General features: G+C 42.1%; 1 protein-coding gene across 3 annotated transcripts in view; it reads right to left on the bottom strand.

The window, feature by feature from the left end:
• LOC142303521 (leucine-rich repeats and immunoglobulin-like domains protein 3) overlaps window positions 1-23,752 on the bottom strand; it is a 69,448-nt gene that overhangs the window by 26,160 nt on the left and 19,536 nt on the right. For all 3 annotated transcript variants that reach the window (XM_075344950.1, XM_075344951.1, XM_075344952.1), the window contains exons 2-4: window positions 12,434-12,505; window positions 12,269-12,343; window positions 148-282 (exon numbers count right to left, since the gene is read on the bottom strand). In XM_075344950.1, coding sequence (XP_075201065.1) covers window positions 148-282; window positions 12,269-12,343; window positions 12,434-12,505 — 282 coding nt within the window. The remainder of the gene's footprint in view (window positions 1-147; window positions 283-12,268; window positions 12,344-12,433; window positions 12,506-23,752) is intronic.

Genomic DNA, 23,752 nt, shown 5'->3' with positions numbered 1-23,752 from the left:
GAAAGCCTCCCCCATCAGTTTTACAGAGATGTGGTCACTACTGCAGAGTAGTGAACCACCCCTTTAAGTAACACAAATATACGTAGTGATTAGCATTACTTTAATCACACCACACAGTGCAGCGAGTTGCCCGTTGGAATAACTTACAGATATTTGAGCCTCAATACAGGAAATGATGGAGTTTTCATCTCCGTGATAAGATTATTGCTCAAATCTAAGGTTTCCAGAGATTGGTAAGGTTCCAGGTGTTCTGGCATCACAGAATCAATCTTGTTGTTTGTTCTGAAATATGGCATTAAGAAAACAAAAACAGATGCTTAAAAATCCTGTAGTGATTGGAGGAAATTATAAACCCCCCTTATCACATAGTACAATTTGAAAACTTATACATTGTGACTGCAGATTGCCGGATCTTGAGGTTACGCAATATAGACATCAGGATGCCCCTGCATCACCAGCTCAAGCGGTAATCATGTGATCGCGATTTGATTCTCATAGTAGCGGTCAGGTTCAGAAAAACTCCTCATTCTCTTCTATCAAGAGAATATTGAGAGAAGCAGGAAAAGTAGCTAGTAAGCATGACAAAATATATGCCATCTGCACACTTCCAATAACGTGACGACTGCTCGAGCTGGAGATAGATTACTCTAACTCAGAGGTCCCCAACTCCAGTCCTCAAGGCCCACCAACAGTGCAGGTTTTTGGGATTTCCTTAGTATTGCACAGGTGATAATGTAATTACCTGCCCAGGTGCTGGTTCCAACAGCAGTGCAATGCTAAGGAAATCCTGAAAACATGCACTGTTGGTGGGCCTTGGTGGGGACTGGAGTTGGGGAACCCTGCTCTAACTGATTACAGAACTTTACCGGAAGCCTGGAAAGCTCTATTAAAAGGGAAGCTGTCACCATGAAATTGTTCAATCAGCAGGCACAGTGTTACACAGCAGAGTAGATTCATTTAGTTTTGTGAGAAGAGATTCAGTACAACCTATGTTTTATTCATTTAGGCCTATTCTTGTTCCGATTTCAGTCCCGTGGGCAGTCTGATCAGAGATTGACAGCTTTCTTTGTATAAGATTGCATACAGTGATAGCTGTCAATCACTAATCAGACCGCCCAATGGACCAAAAAAACAAAAAAAAAAAAAAAAAAAAAAAAAAAACACAGAACAAGCGCAGATGTGTAAATGATCTAAACACCGGTTATCCTAAATCTTTTCTTATATATAAAATAGTATAAGATAATATTATAACACACACACACACACACACACACACACACACACACACACACACACACACACTATATACTGGTTGGATCCTGCTGCTCTAATAACATTTTGCCTGCAGATTTGGATGTCATCATCGTGGTGAAAGGTTACCTTTAAGGTGGTTGCCTGGTGTCAAAAAAAACCTTGTAAGTTTTAGAAAAGGGATAGACGCTTCTAATGCACTTTATGAACTATACAGAACTATCCCAAAATGTCTGTGCAGCCCAGGAAGCTCCATCTTTCCACTCAATCCGATAAGGGTCATTGAGCCTCCTTCCCTTCCATGTCTGACAGACATGATACCGTGTTTTTCCAAACATAAGACCTCCCCCAAAAATAAGCCCTCCCCCAAAAATAAGCCCTAGCAGGGATTTTCAGCATTTTTGGAGCAAGGCTTAAATATAAACTCTCCCCCGAAAATAAGCCCTAGTCGCGGATTAATAATGAAGTGTCCATGCAACTAAAAATGTTACAGATACTGCAGGACACTTCATTATAGACAGCGGGCACTCCATAATCACTCACCCGATGCTGAGCAGAGGACCTGCAGTGATCGCACACCTGCACACATTAGATCTCACACATTGGATCGCACACACACTCACCTCATCCAGCGAAACCGATCTCTTCTCACCAGCAGAATCCTGAGAGGCAGTGCAGTGGAGCGCAAGGACCTGCGGCCAGACATGCGACTTCCTCCCGTCATTCCCTGCAGCCGGAAGCGCTGGATGTGATGTGAGTGTGCGATTTAGTGTGTGTCAGTGTCAGTGTGTGTGCCAGCCAGACAGGCGTGCAGCACCCACCGGAGTTCACAGGGAGGACCTGGGAGCCACGCAAACGTCCAGGTCTGGTAAGTTTGAGCCTCCTGGAAGGATAGGGGTCTGCTTTTTTGGGGGTAAACTTACCCCCCAACCGTGTTTATCCAAGAATAAGACCTCCTCCAAAAATAAAGCCCTAGTGCTTTTTTTTTTTTTTTTTTAAAGTGTGGGGTGGAATATAAGACAGTGTCTTATTTTTGGAAAAACACAGTAGGTACAGGTGGCTATCTGCCTCAGTGTACTACATGGTGAATATATAGCTAATGGACTGAGCCAGAAAGCCAACCCCTTTAACCTTCGTCCGGCTGAATAGGTACAATTGTAACTATTCCCTTTTTAAATTGCAATATTTTTTTTTTTTTTTCGAAAAGCCGTAGAGGGCTGAAATTTTGGGACATTTCAGCAGTTTTGGTCTAGAATATATTGGCCAAATTTCAATAAAATATCTCCACCCCTTTCCGTGATAAGGGGTCGAGAAATTTTGGCAAAATTATGCAGCCTTAAATAATCTACATAGGGTGGGAATGAGATCAGGATCTTGGTGTACATTTCACATTGAAAGTACCAGTAGTTTATTAATTTGGCTATGAAATTCAGACAAACTATTCAGGTACCTAGCCAACCCCTTAGAAAACAGCACATCTGGCTGAAACCGCTGTACAGAGATTCTGATTTGGAATTGAAATGTGACTTTATGCAGAATTTAAAGTAATGGTTTAGGAGAAAGGGGTTTAAGAAATAAATAAAACCCCACACACAAAACAACGCTACAGATGGCATATTAGTATTATTTTAACACCATAATTAAGACCAAAATTAGCTTGAGGGACTGTAATAAATGATACAGGTGTAGCGTCTCAAAAAAAAATTAAATGTGCAAAAGCAGCAGGACACAATAGTGGTTTAATAAGAAGGTAATTACTGACAAGGTGTTAAACCCATAAATGACTTGAGTGATAAAGTCTTCTGCAGCGCGGCTGGTTATGGCAGGGGCTAGCAATTTCCTGACTGCACACCCTCTAAATTGCAGCCTGAAAGTGTTCAGTTGTAATCCAGACTGGTGCACAGGGACGCCTTTGTGCACAGCATTCATTATACACACATATTTATTATGGCTGAATGAATAATGGATTCTGTATGGTACAGAAAAAAAAACCCTAACATAGCCTAATGTTCTCAAAATAAAATCAGAATAGATTTATACAAAAAACATAGCACTGCCTCCTCCAGGATTAAGTAATGTGAAAGTATAGATTAATATATCTTCAAGATTCCTGAATATCTGGATATTTTACTGCACTTCTCTCCTGGGGGGAGGGGGCGACATGCACAGATGTCTTCATACCCAAGATATCAATAACAAATGAGCACATGGCTAGATAAACCTATACAAATTGCCTTAAAAAGGAAGAAGGGAATTTTGTTACTTACCGTAAATTCCTTTTCTTCTAGCTCCAATTGGGAGACCCAGACGATTGGGTGTATAGCTACTGCCTCCGGAGGCCACACAAAGCACTACACTTAAAAGTGTAAAGCCCCTCCCCTTCTGCCTATACACCCCCCGTGGGATCACGGGCTCCTCAGTTTTAGTGCAAAAGCAAGAAGGAGGAAAGCCAATAACTGGTTTAAAAACAAATTCAATCCGAAGAAACATCGGAGAACTGAACCATTTAACATGAACAACATGTGTACCCGAAAAAACAAAAATCCCTAAGAAAACAGGGCGGGTGCTGGGTCTCCCAATTGGAGCTAGAAGAAAAGGAATTTACGGTAAGTAAACAAAATTCCCTTCTTTATCGCTCCTAATTGGGAGACCCAGACGATTGGGACGTCCAAAAGCAGTCCCTGGGTGGGTAAAATAACACCTCGTGACAGGACCGTAAAAACAGTCCTTTCCTACAGGTGGGCAACCGCCGCCTGAAGGACTTGTCTACCTAGGCTGGCGTCCGCCGAAGCGTAGGTATGCACCTGATAATGCTTGGTGAAAGTGTGCAGACTCGACCAGGTAGCCGCCTGGCACACCTGCTGAGCCGTAGCCTGGTGCCGTAATGCCCAGGACGCCCCCACGGCTCTGGTAGAATGGGCCTTCAGCCCTGAGGGAACCGGAAGCCCAGCAGAACGGTAGGCTTCAAGAATTGGTTCCTTGATCCACCGAGCCAAGGTGGATTTGGAAGCTTGCAACCCTTTACGCTGACCAGCGACAAGGACAAAGAATGCATCCGAGCGGCGCAGGGGCGCCGTGCGGGAAATGTAGATTCTGAGTGCTCTCACCAGATCCAACAAATGCAAATCCTTCTCACATTGATGAACTGGATGAGGACACAAAGAAGGTAAGGAGATATCCTGATTGAGATGAAAGGGGGATACCACCTTAGGGAGAAACTCCGGAATCGGGCGCAGAACCACCTTGTCCTGGTGAATCACCAGGAAGGGAGATTTGCATGAGAGCGCTGCTAGCTCGGACACTCTTCGAAGCGAGGTGACCGCTACTAGAAAAGTCACTTTCTGTGAAAGTCGAGAAAGGGAAACATCCCTCATAGGCTCGAAAGGCGGCTTCTGGAGAGCAACTAGAACCCTGTTCAGATCCCAGGGCTCTAACGGCCGCTTGTAAGGAGGGACGATATGACAAACCCCTTGCAGGAACGTGCGTACCTGAGGAAGCCGTGCTAGTCGCTTCTGAAAAAATACAGATAGCGCTGAGACTTGTCCTTTAAGGGAGCTGAGCGACAAACCTTTTTCCAAACCGGATTGTAGAAAGGAAAGAAAAGTAGGCAATGCAAATGGCCAGGGAGAAACTCCCTGCGCAGTACACCAAGATAAGAATATCTTCCACGTCCTGTGGTAGATCTTGGCGGAGGTTGGTTTTCTAGCTTGTCTCATGGTGGCAATGACGTCTTGAGATAATCCTGAATACGCTAGGATCCAGGACTCAATGGCCACACAGTCAGGTTCAGGGCAGCAGAATGCCGATGGAAAAACGGCCCTTGAGACAGCAAGTCTGGTCGGTCTGGTAGCGCCCACGGTTGGCCTACCGTGAGATGCCACAGATCCGGGTACCACGACCTCCTCGGCCAGTCTGGAGCGACGAGGATGGCGCGGCGGCAGTCGGACCTGATCTTGCGCAGCACTCTGGGCAACAGTGCCAGAGGTGGGAACACATAAGGGAGCCGGAACTGCGACCAATTTTGAACTAAGGCGTCTGCCGCCAGAGCTCGGTGATCGCGAGACCGCGCCATGAAAACTGGGACCTTGTTGTTGTGCCGGGACGCCATTAGGTCGACGTCCGGCATCCCCCAGCGGCGACAGATCTCTTGAAACACGTCCGGGTGAAGAGACCATTCCCCTGCGTCCATACCCTGGCGACTGAGAAAATCTGCTTCCCAGTTGTCCACGCCTGGGATGTGAACTGCTGATATGGTGGATGCCGTGTCTTCCACCCACGTCAGAATCCGCCGGACTTCCTGGAAGGCTTGCCGACTGCGTGTTCCTCCTTGGTGGTTGATGTATGCCACCGCTGTGGAGTTGTCCGACTGAATTCGGATCTGCTTCCCTTCCAGCCACTGCTGGAAGGCTTGTAGGGCAAGATACACTGCTCTGATCTCCAGAACATTGATCTGAAGGGTGGACTCTTGCTGAGTCCACGTACCCTGAGCCCTGTGGTGGAGAAAAACCGCTCCCCACCCTGACAGAATCGCGTCCGTCGTGACCACCGCCCAGGATGGGGGTAGGAAGGACTTTCCCTTTGACAATGAGGTGGGAAGAAGCCACCACTGAAGAGATTCCTTTGCCGCCTGAGAAAGGAAGACGTTCCTGTCAAGGGACGTCGACTTCCCGTCCCATTGGCGTAGAATGTCCCACTGTAGTGGACGCAGATGAAACTGCGCGAAAGGGACTGCCTCCATTGCTGCTACCATCTTCCCTAGGAAGTGCATGAGGCGTCTCAAGGGGTGTGACTGGTTTTGAAGGAGGGATCGCACCCCTGTCTGTAGTGAACGCTGTTTGTCCAGCGGAAGCTTCACTATCGCTGAGAGAGTATGAAACTCCATGCCAAGATATGTTAGCGATTGGGTCGGGGTCAGATTTGACTTGGAAAAGTTGATGACCCACCCGAAACTCTGGAGAGTCTCCAGTGCAACGTTCAGGCTGTGTTGGCATGCCTGTTGAGAGGGAGCCTTGACAAGCAGATCGTCTAAGTAAGGGATCACAGAGTGTCCCTGAGAGTGCAGGACTGCTACTACTGCTGCCATGACCTTGGTGAAGGCCCGTGGGGCTGTCGCCAGACCGAAAGGCAGAGCTACGAACTGAAGGTGTTCGTCTCCTATAACGAACCGTAGAAAACGCTGATGCTCTGGAGCAATCGGCACGTGGAGATAAGCATCCTTGATGTCTATTGATGCTAGGAAATCTCCTTGAGACATTGAGGCGATGACGGAGCGGAGGGATTCCATCCGGAACCGTCTGGTTTTTACGTACTTGTTGAGAAGTTTTAGGTCCAGAACGGGACGGAAGGATCCGTCCTTTTTTGGCACCACAAACAAATTGGAGTAAAAACCGTGACCTTGCTCCTGAAGAGGAACAGGGATCACCACACCTTCTGCCTTTAGAGTGCACACCGCCTGCAGAAGAGCATCGGCTCGGTCGGGAGGCGGAGACGTTCTGAAGAATCGAGTTGGAGGACGAGAACTGAACTCTATCCTGTACCCGTGGGACAGAATGTCTCTCACCCAACGGTCTTGGACCTGTGGCAGCCAAATGTCGCCAAAGCGGGAGAGCCTGCCACCGACCGAGGATGCGGAGAGAGGAGGCCGAAAGTCATGAGGAAGCCGCCTTGGTAGCGGGTCTTCCGGCTGTCTTTTTTGGGCGTGACTGAGCCCGCCAAGAATCTGAGTTCCTCTGATCCTTTTGAGTCCTTTTGGACGAGGAGAATTGGGACCTGCCGGAGCCTCGAAAGGACCGAAACCCCGACTGTCCCCTCCTCTGCTGGGGTTTGGTTTGTCTGGGCTGAGGTAAGGATGAATCCTTACCCTTGGACTGTTTAATGATCTCATCCAACCGCTCACCAAACAGTCGGTCACCAGAGAATGGCAAACTGGTTAAGCACTTTTTGGAAGCAGAATCTGCCTTCCATTCCCTTAACCACAAGGCTCTGCGTAAAACCACGGAGTTGGCGGACGCCACTGCCGTACGGCTCGTAGAGTCCAGAACAGCATTAATCGCGTAAGATGCAAATGCAGACATTTGAGAGGTTAAGGATGCCACCTGCGGCACAGATGCACGTGTGACAGTGTCAACCTGTGTAAGACCAGCTGAAATAGCTTGGAGTGCCCATACGGCAGCGAATGCTGGAGCAAACGACGCGCCGATAGCTTCATAGATGGATTTCAACCAGAGCTCCATCTGTCTGTCAGTGGCATCTTTAAGTGCAGCCCCATCCTCCACTGCAACTATGGATCTAGCCGCAAGCCTGGAGATTGGGGGATCCACCTTGGGACACTGGGTCCAGCCTTTGACCACGTCAGGAGGAAAGGGATAACGTGTGTCCTTAAGCCGTTTGGAGAAACGTTTATCTGGATAAGCGTGGTGTTTCTGGACTGACTCTCTAAAGTCAGAGTGGTCCAGAAAAGAACTCAATTTACGCTTGGGATATCTGAAATGGAATTTCTCCTGCTGTGAAGCTGATTCCTCCACCGGAGGAGCTGGGGGAGAAATATCCAGCATTCTATTGATGGACGCTATCAGATCATTCACTATGGCGTCCCCATCAGGTGTATCCAAGTTGAGAGCGGTCTCAGGATCAGAATCCTGATCAGCTACCTCCGCCTCATCACACAGAGAGCCTTCCTGCTGGGACCCTGACCAGTGTGATGAAGTCGAGGGCCGCTCATAGCGAGCTCGCTTAGGCTGTCTGGGACTGTCGTCCGTGTCCGAACCGTCACACTGGGATGCATGGGACACCCCCGGAGCCCCGGGCAGTTCCAACAGAGGGGGACCAGGGAGCAATGATTGAACAGTGCCCATGGTCTGAGTTACTGGTCTAGACTGCAACGTTTCTAGAATTCTAGTCATAGTCACAGACAGACAATCTATCAGCGAAAGCTGCAAACTCTGTCCCCGTCACCTGGACAGTATTCACAGGTGGTTCTCCCTGGGTCACCTCTAGCAGAGGCCCCGGCCGAGCAGTTGCCACAGGGGCCGAGCACTGCACACAGTGGGGGTCAGTGGAACCTGCCGGTAAAGAAGCCTCACATGCGGTACAAGCAGCATAGAAAGCCTGTGCCTTGGCACCCTTGCTTTTTGCGGATGACATGCTGTTGTCTCCTCTGAGCAATCTAGGAGGGTATATAGCCAGGAAGCACCAGCGACCGTAAAGTGCAATGTATAGCGTACAAGCATAAAAATACAAATGTACACTTCGGCACTAGTGGGTTCAGCACCAGAGGCGCCGCTTACCGCCCGCTCAAACGCGGGTGTGTGGTCGCCAGAATCCCGTGTCTGGGTCTCCCAAAACTTGTCTCCCCTTTCCAGCTCAGACTGCACACAGGAATGGCTGCCGGCGTTCTGTGAAGAGGGGCGGACCGTGGGCGTGCCTCAGACAAAGTGCGGGAAACTGGTGTCCCACTGTGCCCAGTGTGAGGGCTGGAGTATGTAAAGTAGACTCCAGCCCTCTGTGCTGACATTCTGCACAGCGTCCCGCCCTTCCCCTGACTGGCAGGCCTGGGGGCGGGAACGAAACGAAACTAGGCCGCAAAAGCCGGGGACTCGAGTAATAAGCGCGGCCGTCATACATGCACGGCCAGCGCGGAAGTCCCCGGCGCACCACAAGTCCCAGCCGCGCCGCAGCAAACTGACAGCAGCGGCCGGCGCGGCAGTTCCAAATACATATACTCCTTCAGCAGAGCTGTAGTGAGCAGTGGCACAAGCGTGCGCGCTGTTGTCCCCGGCGCACTAACACACCCAGCAATGCTGCAGTGTGTCTGCGTCTGTGTGGGGACACAGAGTACCTTGATGAAGCAGGGTCCTGTCCCTGACGATACTCAGCTCCATATGCAGCAGTTCCTTTCAGGGGCTGTGGATGGAGCACGGTCTCAGTGCCTGGAGACCGGTAAAATCCCACTTCACCCAGAGCCCTAAGGGGGATGGGGAAGGATGCAGTATGTGGGCTCCAGCCTCCGTACCCGCAATGGGTACCTCAACCTTAACAAACACCGCCGACAAAAGTGGGGTGAGAAGGGAGCATGCTGGGGGCCCTATATGGGCCCTCTTTTCTTCCATCCGACATAGTCAGCAGCTGCTGCTGACTAAACAGTGGAGCTATGCGTGGATGTCTTACCTCCTTCGCACAAAGCATGAAAACTGAGGAGCCCGTGATCCCACGGGGGGTGTATAGGCAGAAGGGGAGGGGCCTTACACTTTTAAGTGTAGTGCTTTGTGTGGCCTCCGGAGGCAGTAGCTATACACCCAATCGTCTGGGTCTCCCAATTAGGAGCGATAAAGAAAGGTTTCATTATATTCCCTTCCAACACTCTTGCACCCCTCCAATCTATACTAAACTCTGCGGCCCGCATAATCCACCTCTCCCCTCGCCACTCCCCAGCCTCGCCACTCCCCAGCCTCGCCACTCCCCAGCCTCGCCACTCCCCAGCCTCGCCACTCCCCAGCCTCGCCACTCCCCAGCCTCGCCACTCCCCAGCCTCGCCACTCCCCAGCCTCGCCACTCTGCCAATCCCTTCACTGGCTTCCCATCGCCCAACGACTCCAGTTCAAAACATTAACCATGACATACAAAGTCACCCACAACCTGTCTCCTCCCTACATCTGTGACCTAGTCTCCCGGTACCTACCTGCACGCAACCTCAGATCCTCACAAGATCTCCTTCTCTGCTCCTCTCTTATCTCCTCTTCCTACAATCGCGTACAAGATTTGTCCCGTGCCTCCCACATACTCTGGAATGCTCTACCTCAGCATATCAGACTCTCCCCTACCATGGAAAGCTTCAAGAGGAACCTCAAGACCCACCTCTTCCAACAAGCCTACAACCTACAATAACCCTCAGTCCAGTACACCACTGCGCAACCAGCTCTGTCCTTACCTATTGTACCATCACCCATTCCCTATAGACTGAGCCCTCGCGGGCAGGGTCCTCTCTCCTCCTATACCAGTCTGTTTTGTACTGTTAATGATTGTTGTACGTATACCCTCTTTCACTGTAAAGTGCCATGGAATAAATGGCGCAATAATAATAATAATAATAATAATAATAATAAATAAAATTATTATTAATAATAATAATAATAATAATAATAATTTTATTTATTATTATTATTATTATTATTATAATAATTAATAATATATAATTTCCCAAACAATTATTCTTTTTTCTCATATTTACGGAATTTATACTTTAAATTTTTCATATTCTCAATTTTCAGTTTTAGATATTAGGGGCAAGGGTGTATACACACAGACTCCTTGTATCCAATTTACACCTCAAAAAAAAACAAACAAAAAAAACAAGGAAGCTCTTAGGCCATGTGCACACATTGAGTATTTGGTGAGTTTTTTACCTCAGTATTTGTAACCAAAATCAGGAGTGGAACAATCAGAGGAAAAGTATAATAGAAACACGGCTCCACTTCAGTATGTATCACCCACTTTTGGTTTTGGCTACAAATACTGGGGTAAATAACTCCCAAATACTCAACCTATGCACATGGCCTAAGGCTGGGGTCACACTGGCGTATAGCATCCGAGGTGAGAAAATGGGATACATTATGCTAGTGACACTCGGCTCAGACTGCTGTGAGCATGCGCAGAGTGTTATTGTACTGTGATGAGAGTCTGTGAGGAGCACAGGCGCGGAGAGGAGATTAATTTCTCCATATTCTCCATTGTGTGTGTCAGATGTCATCTGATGATTTGCACACACCCATTGAGATGAATGAGTGGACGCCGTCAAATATACGCTGCCAATCACAGCATGTTGCCATTGTTTTCTCATGCCAAAGCGGGATGAGGGGAAAGAAAAAAAAAAAAAAAAAAAAACCAGATTTGCACTGCCCCATAGTTTAATAATTGAGCAAGTAATATCAAATAAATCAGGTTGCACTTGTCAGATTTATACACAAATATGAGCGTACATTTACTATTCCATGGGCGGTATGAAGTAGAGACAGGCTTCATTACAAATATCCATGTTTTATTCTGAGAAAAACATACTTTGGATGGGTGTGGGGTGGAAGGCACTAAAAGTGACTGAGAAGACTAGTAACCAAAATAGTTATCGGCTGACAAGTCTCTCCCCACGATTGTACAGTAAGAATCCAGTTAAAGGGAACCTGTCAGTAGATTTGGGGCCTATAAGCTGCGGCCACCACCAGTGGGATCTTATATACAGCATTCTAACATGCTGTATATAAGAGCCCAGGCCACTGTGTAGAAAGAAAAAATTACTTTATAATACTCACCTAAACGGTCAGTACGGTGCAGACTGGTCGGATGAGTGGCTCAGTTCTCTGGTACCAGCGCCATCTTTGTCCTCCTTCTGAAGCTGGGGTGCATGACGTGTGATACGTCATGCACACGCGCCGGCATTGAGGTCTTGCACAGGTGCACTATAATACTTTGATCTGCCCTGCTCAGGGCAGATCAAAGTGTGCCTGCGCAGGACCTCAATGCTGGCTTGTGTCAATGACGTAGGACGCGTCATGCACCCTGGCTTCAGAAGGAGGACAGAGATGGCCGAAAGAGGAGACACCCATCTGACCAGTCTGCAACGCATTGACCGTTTAGCTGAGTATTCTAAAGTGATTTTTACGTTCTAAGAGCAGCCTGGGCTCTTATATACAGCATGTTACAATGCTGTATATAAGAGCCCAGTGGTGGTGGCCGCAGCTTATTGTCACCAAATCTGGTGACAGGTTCCCTTTAACCTAGTAAGGTAGTGTAGGCCAAAGCCAGCCCCCGTTACTACTCTTCTCCATCACCTCATTCCTGGTCTTCTGTGGAAGATAAGTGAGCTCTAAAAAGAAACCTAAGGAATGACAATGACAAATTAACATTTTGCATATTTTTCATATGACAGTATGCTTACACAGGCCACAGTCAGAACCTAACTTGTTCGGCTGATTTAAAGGTCCGAATGATAATCTTATAAGAAAAAAAAATAAAATGGTATACTTACAAGGAAAGAAGTGTAATATTCGCTGACAAAGGGCCAAGATTGGGTATCATCTTCAAATCATTTCTATTTAACCTCCTGTTCAAAAATGGAAACATTTTAAGGTTCAAACATTACAAGAAATCGAGAAAAAGAAGTACCAAAACTTGATGGGGAAAGCAGACTTACAGTTCACGCAGATTATGGAGGTGACTCAATGAGCTAGCATTGATTGAAGAAAGTCTGTTCTGGCTTAAATCCCTGAAGAAAAAAAATAAAAAAGTGGTGATAAATAGATCATCATCATCATCGTAACAGATAAAAGGCACTTCTGACAAAGAATATACAGGGGTTTTTTTTGTTTTTTTATGAATGCTTCTCTATATTATAAAAGATCATGTACGAGGGAGCCAGGGAATATTACTGGATTTTTTTTTTTTTACTTAAGTTTAGAATAATAATTTACTATTGAATGTAGGCTAAGAAGACAATTTTTCATACTTTACAATGTTGTAAGGAACACGAATATATGGTTCTTGTGCTTAGATAATCGTATATAGGTGTCCCTGCTATGTACTGTGTAATGGCTGTGTCTGACCGTACAGGGACATGGTCTGATCATACCACAGCTCCTGGGCCGGGGAGGACGCAGGATTATACTAACAGTACACCACAAGATCACAAAAATCTTTGTGCTTAAACATTTTTTAAAAACATGCAGGGAAATGTTATACCTCACAAAGAATCAGCTATGATAGCTCTATTGCGTTCTCCCTTGCCCTCCCCTTGGCGCTGGATCTGGGAAATGCAAGTAAAGCACAGTTTGCCTTTTTAAAAAGGCATGCTCACACAAGAGCGGGCGCATAGATATAAAAATCAATTGGTTCTAGCTTCTGTATGCAATCTGTTTTTTCCTAAGCAGCCATGATTCCACAAATCTGTTACAGGACCATTTAGGCTAGGTTCACACACTGCGGTTTTTTTACGCTGCGTTTGTGCGTTTTTTTTGCGGCAAAAAACGCACAAAAACGCACCCGCGTCAAAAAAAGCGGTAGAAAACGCACACGTTTTTTGCCGCGATTTAGTGCGTTTTTTTTGCTGCGTTTTTGCTCACTGCGTCTTTATGCGTTTTTTTATCAGTGGAAAAAAAAAAAAAAAAGTCTGATGTCATTTCCTTCTTCATTCTCCACTAGTGTATGCAGGAGAGCAGACAGCAGCTGCAGAACTACAAGGCTCCGCATGCTCCATCCAGGACTGTATGCTGGAGGGAGAGTCAGGGGGAGCAGACCTACAAGGCTCAGCATCCTCCATCCAATAGTGTATGCAGGAGAGCAGACAGCAGCTGTCGAACTACAAGGCTCAGCATCCTCCTTCCAGGACTGTATGCAGGATTTCTTAAACCCCCCCCCCCCCCCCCCCCCAAACAAAAAAAAAATGACGTGGGCTTCGCCATATTTTTGTATGCTAGCCGAGTACAGCAGGCAGGTACGGGCTGCCCCCAACCCCCAGCTGCCTATTTGTACCCACCTGGGAACCAAAAATATAGAGAAGACCTTTATTTTAATTATTTCATGAAGGAAAAAAAAAAAAAATAATATGACGTGAGCGTCGCCTAATTCTTGTGTCCAGCCGGGTACAACTAGGCAGCTGGGGATTGGAATCCACAGTGCAGGGTGCCCATGCTTTCTGGGCACCCCCGCTGCGAATTGCAGTCCGCAGCCACCCCAGAAAATGGCGCTTTCATAGAAGCGCCATCTTCTGGCGCTGTATCCAACTCTTCCAGCTGCCCTGGTGACGGTGGCTTGCTGGGTAATAATGGGGATAGGGCTAGCTGTATATTATCAGCTGGCCCTAAGCCCGAAATTCATGGTGTCACGCCAATATTAGGCATGACCACCATGAATTTCAAGTAAAGATAAAAAAAAACCACAACACAGAAAAATATTTTTATTAGAAATAAAAAACACAACACAATTAGTGACTCCATCTTTATTGAAATAAAGAACCCACCTCCTCAGTAATCCTGGGTCAGGGTCCCGCGCCGTCCAATCCGGATCAAATATCATTTGACCGGTTTGCTGGAAGGCAAAGCGATCAGATGATGTGTCAGCTTCAAGTGCCTGAATCACATCACACATCAGTTGATTGTATAAAAGCCGTTTATACAATCAGCAGATGCATCGGTGCAAAAAAAAAAATAAATAAATAAATAAAAAAAATATATATAAAAATAAATTATATATATATATATATATATATATATATATATATATATATATATATATATATATATATATATATATATATATATATATATATATATATATATATATATATATATATATATATATATATATATATATATATGCAGACCAGCAATAACATGAACATGGGTCCGAGTGCAATCCGATTTTTATCTGATTTATATACTAGTGTGAGCAAACCCTAGCACAAACTGCAGGGGGACAGGGGTTTTCTAAAACTGTAAAACTCCTTTAATTGCCCCTTATAATCTACAAGAAAAAAAAAAAAAAAATTTAAACCATTCCATATTGGGAAAACTACATTTAAGCACATTCTTAAACACAAGAAAAACTCCAGCCCTACTAATAAAAAACACCTTTTCCTATTCACGCAGCACATGAAGAGGTGAGAAAATCTGGTCTGGTGGGATTAGGCCCAAACACAAAAGAGCAGGGCTTTGAAAGTATTAAAATACTGCGTGATGGACCACAGTGGAGCCAGACACTTTCACTGGAAGCGTGAGCCCCCGTCCATCTGGATTCCATCACCGCAGCCACAAGCGGAACAACTTCCACCATGAATCAAACACACTTTGGTATTTTAAACACTGAAAAAAATGCACAGCTTTCATTTTTTACATTAATCTAGCGCACACAAAGGAGATCACTGGAAAGGTTTTACAACCATGCATAATTGGGGAGCTAAAATAAACCTGTCGCTGACACCAAGACATAAAAACAACCAAAAATCTTAGTGGAACGTTAAAATGCGCACCACCGAGTCCCTTTTTCATATGAATGGCTGGTAAATTCTGCAAAAAGCAGACACCCTCCTGCAAACGCACCTGGATCTGTGAAAGTCATTATTTGGAAAGACTCCTACAGCGGTGGTCTCGCTAGCACATGTTTTTGCAACTTCAATCAATTTTTAATGCCATATACCTCTGAATACACCAGCAGCAGCTGTAACCACAATCTGTCCACACTAGAAATGCAAGGAGCATGGACAAAATGGGCTGCAGGAAGGTGTGTGTGTGTGTGTGTGTGTGTGTGTGTGTGTGTGTGTGTGTGTGTGTGTGTGTGATGTTGAACATTACACATTTTGAACAAATTAATTTGACTTTAAAATGAAAAGAAATCCCATAACCCCAAATACAAGCAAAAGACTGAACAACAATCATAGTTTTTTATTCCAACTAATAAAAGTTGCAATAGTTAGCCTCTTGAAGAAGCCACGCCCAGTGAAATGCGCGTCGAGGCCCCGCCCACCGCCACCACACCCCACCGTCTGCTAGCACTCTCCAACATGTCTCAAGGTAACTCTCCTTAGATGTTTATTTAAGTGACATGTTACTTTAGCGGTTATATAGGGAGAGAAACACACTGGTGACTATAACTAGTTCACTATTAATTACATGATTTCCCTACCCTTCTGGCTATTTGGTTTCTGACATTAACCCTTTGTATCTAGCAGCCTTATATCTGCTGGTGGTGTTTGTGCAACTTTGTGTCTGACGATTTTTAGATCCCATTCGTCACTACTGTCGGTCCTGATGTCACGTGCACTTCATTAAAATGGATTTTGTATTTCACTAAGTACTTGTCCTTGGTCTCTTTTACCAGTGGTCTTCTGCTTATTTTATTTACTGGTGTGTTTGGACCACTGGGATCTTTTTTGGTTTTGTTATTCTCATTGAGACCCTCCATTTAAAGGGAAGCTGTATGTTTATATAAATAGTTAGGCTCTGTTCACATGTCCTTCAAATCCATTTGATAGCCACATCACACCTATTTTGTTGTGGAAAGGCCACTTTTTATATTCTTTGAGATCAGAAAAAAAAAGTAAAAATGTCAACAAAATATGCATAATACAGAAAAAAAAAAAAAAAAAAAAAATTTTTTTTGGTCTCCTACTTTAATACAAAGATGAGACATATAATGCATGTAATGACACCAAGGAACTCAGTAAATATCTACACTAGCGTCAGGGATTCAACTGAACATGGCAAAAAATAAAAACTTAGGCTATGTTCACTTGTCCAGTAATCATTCGTTCGAACAGATCCTGCAGCAATCTGGTGACAAAAATTTCTGATGGATCCTTTAACATTGGGAGTCTGTAATATAGATTTGTGAAATATCCATCAGTTTTCTTCCTTTTGAAACGGATCTACAACCCCTGGCAAAAAGTATGGACTCACCTGGCTCTGAGGATGTTCATTCAGTTGTTTACTTTTGTTTATAAAAAGCAGATCACAGACATGGCACAAAACTAAAATCATTTCAAATGGCAACTTTCTGGCTTTAAGAAAAACACTAAAAAAAAATTCATGAAAAACATAAATGTGCTAGCCAGTAATTGTTTCTTTTCAAGACCAAACAGGGGGAAATAATTATGGAATCACTCAATTATGAGGGAAAAAATTATGGAATCATGAAAAACAAACAAAAGAACACTCCAATACATCACTAGTATTTTGTTGCACCACCTCTGGCTTTTATAATGCCTGGCAGTCTCTGAGGCATGGACTTGAGTGAACACAGTACTCATCAATCTGGCTCCAGCTTTCTCCGATTGCTGTTGCCAGATCAGCTTTGCAGGTTGGAGCCTTGTCATGGACCATTTTCTTCAACTTCCACCAAAGATTTTCAATTGGATTGAGATACGGACTATTTGCAGGCTATGACACTGACCTTGTGTGTCTTCTTTCAAGGAATGTTTTCACAATTTTTGCTTTATGGCAGGATGCATTATCATCTTGATAAATGATATCATCCCCAAACATCCTTTCAATTGATGGGATAAGAAAAAAAGTGTCCTAAATTTCAATGTAAACTTGGGCATTTATTGAAGATGTAATGACCGCCATCTCCCCAGTGCCTTTACCTGACATGCAGTCCCATATCATCAATGACTGTGGAAATTTACATGTTCTCTTCAGGCAGTCATCTTTTTATTGTTTATCTTTTCTGTATGTAAATCCCATTTCCTTTAGGCGGTTTCTTACAGTTCGGTCACAGACATTGACTCCAGTTCCTTCCATTCGTTCCTCATTTGTTTTGTTGTGCATTTCCTGTTTTGGAGACATATTACGTTAAGGTTCCTGTCTTGATGCTTTGAGGTCTTCCTTGGACTACCAGTATGTTTGCCTTTAACAACCTTCCCATGTTGTTTGTATTTGGTCCAGATTTTAGACAGCTGACTGAACAGCCAACATCTTTTGCAACATTGAGTGATGATTTACCCTCTTTTAAGAGTTTGATAATCCTCACCTTTGTTTGGTTACAATATTTTTATTACATGTTAGAACATTTATATATTACATTAGTTTAGTGGAACAAAGTAGAAACATTAGACAATTTCTTAGTAAACAGTTCAAACATTTGCGTTTTTGTTTGAGAGGAGGTAAGCCGGGGAGGGAAGGCGGAAGGAGGAGTCCACTTCATGCAACAGCTCTCCAAGGTGTGATCACTCCTTTTTAGATGCAGACTAACGACCAGATCTTATTTGATGAAGGTGTTAGTTTTGGGAATGAAAATTTACAGGGCGATACCATAATTATTTCCTCATAATTGAGTGATTCCATAATTTTTCCCCCTGTTTGGTCTTGAAAACAATGTGTTAGTCATGAAAAGTAACCATTACTGGCTTTTTTTCTTTTTTTTTTTAAGTGTTTCTTAAAGCCAGAAAGTTGCCATTTGAAATGACTTTAGTTTTGTGCCATGTCTGTGATCTGCTTTAATAAAAACAAAACTAAAAACAACTGAATGAACATCCTCAGAGCCAGGTGATTCCATAATTTGCCAGGGGTTGTAGTAAGGAAAAAAAAAAAAAAATTATTATAATTATTATTATAATAATCAAAAACCTGATCCCTTTAAAATAAAAGAAATACAGATGGCTATCAACAGATCTATTTTCCATAGGCTTCAAGGTTAAGAAAACTAATCCAGCTGTATTAAAAAAAAAAAAATTTTAGCAGAGAAAAAAAAAAAAAAAAACAAACAAAATTTGCACATGCACAAGTTTTTTGCCAATGGTTTGTGGCTGGATCAGCTCTAGTGGATAATTACTGCACATGTGATCTCACCCTTATTGAGAACTTTAGCCTATGCCTAAGGCTGGACAAATCTAGAAAAGGACAGCTCCTCCTGGGTGATTCAGGGAATAAATATCTTCATTCCATATAAGAATAATAATTTTATTCATTTATATAGCACTATTAATTCCACAGCGCTTTACATACATTGGCAACACTGTCCCCATTGGGGCTCACAATCTAGAGTCCCTATCTGTAGGTCTTTGGAGTGCTGGAGGAAACCGGAGGAAACCCACGCAAACACGGGGAGAACATACAAACTCCTTGCAGTCCATATGCATTACATATGCAACGTTTCGACCAACGCAGCAGTCTTTTTCCAAGTATGCTTGAAAAAGACTGCTACGCCAGTCGAAACGTTACATATGGAATAAAGATATTTCTTCACTGAATCAGCCAGGAGGAGCTGTCCTTTTCTATATTTGATGTGCCACTATTTCAAGAGGATCCCTTGGTTGGACGTGCCTCTCCAGTTACTACTAGTAACATTTCCGCTAATGAAGGTGGTGTGAGTAACTTCTATTGACATTATCAATTGTGCCTAAGGCTGGAGTCACTAGTGTATTGCATCCTATGCGACAGCATCAGATGCGATGTTAATGACCTTCAGCTCAGGCTCTGCTGCGAGCGTGAGCCGAGTATCATGCATCTGTGATCCGATCCTGCAATCAGATCACAGCTGCAAAGGAGAGGGAGAGTGTAACTCCCCATCTCCTCCATTGTCAGCTGATGTGATTATTGCACTGCACTCCGGTGTCAGAGTGCAGTCTGATGTTTCAGTCGCACCCATAGGCTTGTATGAGTGCGAGTGACACGACTCTCGCTGACAATCGCAGCATGCTGTGTACTTTTTGCTCATCCAGAATCTGTATGAGAAAAAAATGCAGACAATCTGCTCCCCATCACTGAATAACATTGGTCTGGTGCATTGCACTTGTCAGAGTCTGTAAAAACCTTAAAATTAATACATCTAGTTATCAAATATGTTATAGTAAGACATACAAGTCCACAGTTCTGTTTATGTTGGAGGGATATATTTAAATCCTTCCCGAAGCTTCTCGAAGCTTCTAGAAGCTTACGTAATATGGAACTATATTCAACTGTGTTACACTAGAATGCCCTATATGGTTTGAACAGCTGGTATATAATACACGATGGAGGGGGCTACGGGGCGCTCTCCACACTGCCTGCGGTGAGAAGACTCCAGTGCTGCAAGATATGACACGTTGTCCAGGCTAAGAGATGACATCCCCAGCATTGCCGTTCAGGAGCCAAAGAGAGATGGGTAAAGACTTCCCATTGTTCAATATGGACTAAATGAACTCTTTTTACATAAGCTATCAAAGTATATTATTTTTTTCCTTTCTGTAACTGAACCTTGGCAACCATTTTTAAATAGATAAAATACATTTATTTTTTACATTTTTGAGGTCTTTTCTTTCATGCGGCTTTACGTATTTGAAGAAAAATATATTTAAGAGTATATTTTTTAACATTTGGCGAGTCAGCTATTCGTGATTTTTTTTTTTTTTTTTTTTTATATTTTTTTTGTTGTTCCTTCACTTTGCATAAGGGGGGTCGAAGTTATCAAAGTCATAAGTATTTTAAGTATCTCCTGCAAAGGATCAGGAATCAACAATTTATAAAAATCACGTAGAACCTAGGAAATACGTATAAGTCAAGTTGCATGAATGTTTTTTTTTTTTTAAATGAACTTTAAAGTCTTTACAAAGTTACAGGAGTTAACTTTCGACGTATTTTTGAGCAAGAAAGATAAAGTCAGTCCATAAGAAGTATTGGACGTGTTGAATAAGGTGGATCAAGTCTTACAGGATCATCCATCAGATCATCTGATCATTTCAGGTAAGAAAATGGATTTTATCTCTTCATATGTGAAGCAAAGTAAACTTCAGTTCACTTATCCAGATATTTCTAATGTAGAAGAGATTTGGTTACGCTTTTATGAGGAGTGTGAACTTGAGAATTCACGTATAGAATGTGCAAGGTCTTTTAATAGAGAGAAACAGAAAATCAGAAATGTCTGTCATTTAGTCTATGATTTTCACAAGTTAATCGTAGAAAAGTGTAAAAATGGTGGAAATAGACAACCTGAATTGTCAGGAGAGTCAGTGACAGAGAGATCCAAAGACTGCTTAGAACCTGGAATGTCAGTCAGTGATATTGTGAATTCTGACTGTAATGTTGGCTGTAATTTTGTAAATCAGAATTTTGATAATGGCGGCAGACATGTGCTACGAAATCAAGGTGCCTTTCAAGATACTGAGAAAGAAGCAGGAAATGACGTAGTGAAGCCAGAAGGGGGAGGAGCCAGAATGGGACACGTGCAGAAAAGACACGTGGAGAGAGAAAATGGCGACGATCAGTTTCTAAAAATAGAACAGGCTAAGTTAGGGATTACACTTAGAAAAAATTTATTGGACATATGCAAATTAATTCCCGCATATAATCCTAAAATACATGTTTGCAGAAATTCAGAGGTTTTTGAAGGTTCCATCGAGAAGTTAAATTTAACCAATAGTGAGACGAATCAGTTATTCTGTATGTGGTTACCTCAGCATTTTTTTAGACAATTGGCATTAAAAAAGTCTTCTGACAATGAGACATTTGATTGTTCAAATGATAACGACATCATAAGGCTGAAAAATCTCATATTCTGTACAAGGAATGAATCTGATCCAAACTATGAGATGTTGAAGGAATTACAAATTGAACAGAATGAGAGTACGTTCTCATTTATGTCCGTTTTTGAACGTTTATATAGGGCGGTTATTCCAAATGTCAGATTGGATGGAATGATACGTTTATTCATCAAGAAATTTAATTTCCTTGACAATGCAGCCTGTGCGGTGGCATTAAATAAAAAGTCCCTATTCGAATGTACGACATTTATCGATTTTGTTAGAAATCGCCAAAGTCAATCAAAACAGAAATTAATTAATTCTGAAAAACCAACACAAAAAAGGGTGAGTTTTTGTGAAAAACCAACAGTGTCTCCCAGATCCAAATATTTTTGTGACAAAATTTATGAAATTCGCAGGAAATTTCATGTGAATTATAAGTCATACACCCCCCCTCTTTCCTTGTCACCTTCAATGAAAGAGAAAATTGTCACAAAATCTGATACCGATTATCTCAGACAAGCGATTTTTAAAAGCCCTGAAAGACAGAAACAGGTGTCTTGTGCGGATTCTCTCCCCTGGTCACTAGTGAAAGAAAAAAAGTCGTCCAGAGAATTTGATAGGCAGCGACAGCTGGGTGGTTTTCCAGAGAAAGATATTTTTCCTCATTTAAGGAAAAAAATTGAGTTACAAAATAACTTCAATTCCAATTTTCTGGAAATTACTGTAATAAATCGAATCTTGCAAAAATTGAGGTTTGGTTTTTAGCTGGATAAAAGGGGATTTTTGGATAAATTAATTTTGCTATTTGATAATCATAATTTTTCATATACAGTGAATATATTTATATATTAGAAGTAGTGATAGTAAATCAAGGTCATATTTTCATTTAGTCAAATGATAGTTTAATGTTATAAATTTAATAATTTGATCTCTGTATATGAATAATAATATTTAAAATAAAATAATAAGAGAAAGTAACGGATTTTAAGTGTTTCATTTTTATCATAAATATGATAATAATTTTATTCTTTTATTTCCCTCAGAATTTATCAGTAAAACAGATTGATGAAGTATTAACTTTTTATTTTTACATATGTTCTTGTCTTCAATCAGGTAACATATATTTTCTTGTGTAAGGTTAATTCGCGAAAGCATGATTGAATAATAATTATTATTTTCTCAGGTACCAATGGTCAGAGAAGTATACTTGAACGTTTTTTTTATGAATATATATATCTCCTTTAGAGTTATTAGAAATGTAATCTGAGCTTTGGAATGTAGTAAAACTGCTTGCTGTCTTGGAATGGTGTTCCTTGCACGTGACCAGAGCATGACTTGATACTAAAAGCTAAAAATAAATGTTTGTTCCATGGTCATATGTACAGTGTGTAATACATTGGAATTTGTTTTTTTCGAGAAGTACTTCAAATTAGTAACATAATCTTTGAAATGCGCATAGAATAATTGGGAATACAGGGATTTGAGTCCGTCAATGTTTTTATGTGAAAGTATGTTACAGTCTTGTGTGCATAGATGTGTCAATGAATGATTGATTGTTTGAGCAGCTGCTAAAGTCAAAGTATTTGGATCCAGAGAGAAAAAAAAAGAGAATTTTTGTTTTAACTTCGAGGTTATATTATATTATATTATATTATATTATATGTATGTATACTTTTAGATAATAAGTTATAGTACATAAGTATAAATGAAGGAATTTATACCGAATATATATATATATATATATATATATATATTATTCTTAGACATATTTCTTTAGTATAGAGATATTAGGATTTTTTATTAAGGGTTTATTCTGAATAGTTACATTCTAGAATAAGGTTATAACGTTTTGATTTTTTTTTTATGTCTTTCGTGTTAGTCACTTTTTTTATTGGTACATAGATTGGAAATCATTTTTCTTTTCAAATATGGAAGTGATATTTATAATGGTCTTGAAGATTTACAACACAGATTTGAATTAATTTAATCTAAACATATTAATTCTTATAATATCATATTTCATGATATTGAAAGGGAGAGGTTTGGTCTCAATCACACACATTTATATTTGATAAATGTGTTTACAGGATACTTTAATAATTAATATTTTAAGTACAAAGGAAGAATTGGGAATAAAAAAATATATTTAAAGTATATCATAATGCATTTATATACTAAGAGAAGTGTATTATTTGCAAGGTTACATGACTTAATTATTTTTATTGGTTATTGATAGGTTTGGTAATTTTATAAGATACTGGTAATATTAAGGTTATCTGGTAACATTAAGGTTATGTATTATTAAAGACATAGGTGTTATATACATAGAAGGCCTTATTTTTATTTCAAGTTTTATTTTTATTCCGATTTTCATTTTTCTTTTTATTCCTATTTTTTATATTAATTATTATTTAATATTCACATTTTTAATCAAAATCTAAATTCTACAATTTTTATTTTTTCTTCAGATTTTAAATATCTCAATTGAGAAAACACTTCAATATTTAGTTCAGTAATATCTAA

This window comes from Anomaloglossus baeobatrachus, chromosome 4, assembly GCF_048569485.1.
Source record: "Anomaloglossus baeobatrachus isolate aAnoBae1 chromosome 4, aAnoBae1.hap1, whole genome shotgun sequence".
Taxonomy (NCBI): Eukaryota; Metazoa; Chordata; class Amphibia; order Anura; family Aromobatidae; genus Anomaloglossus; species Anomaloglossus baeobatrachus.
Note: the sequence above shows the minus strand (reverse complement) of the source record. Positions and strands in the feature narration are given on the sequence as shown.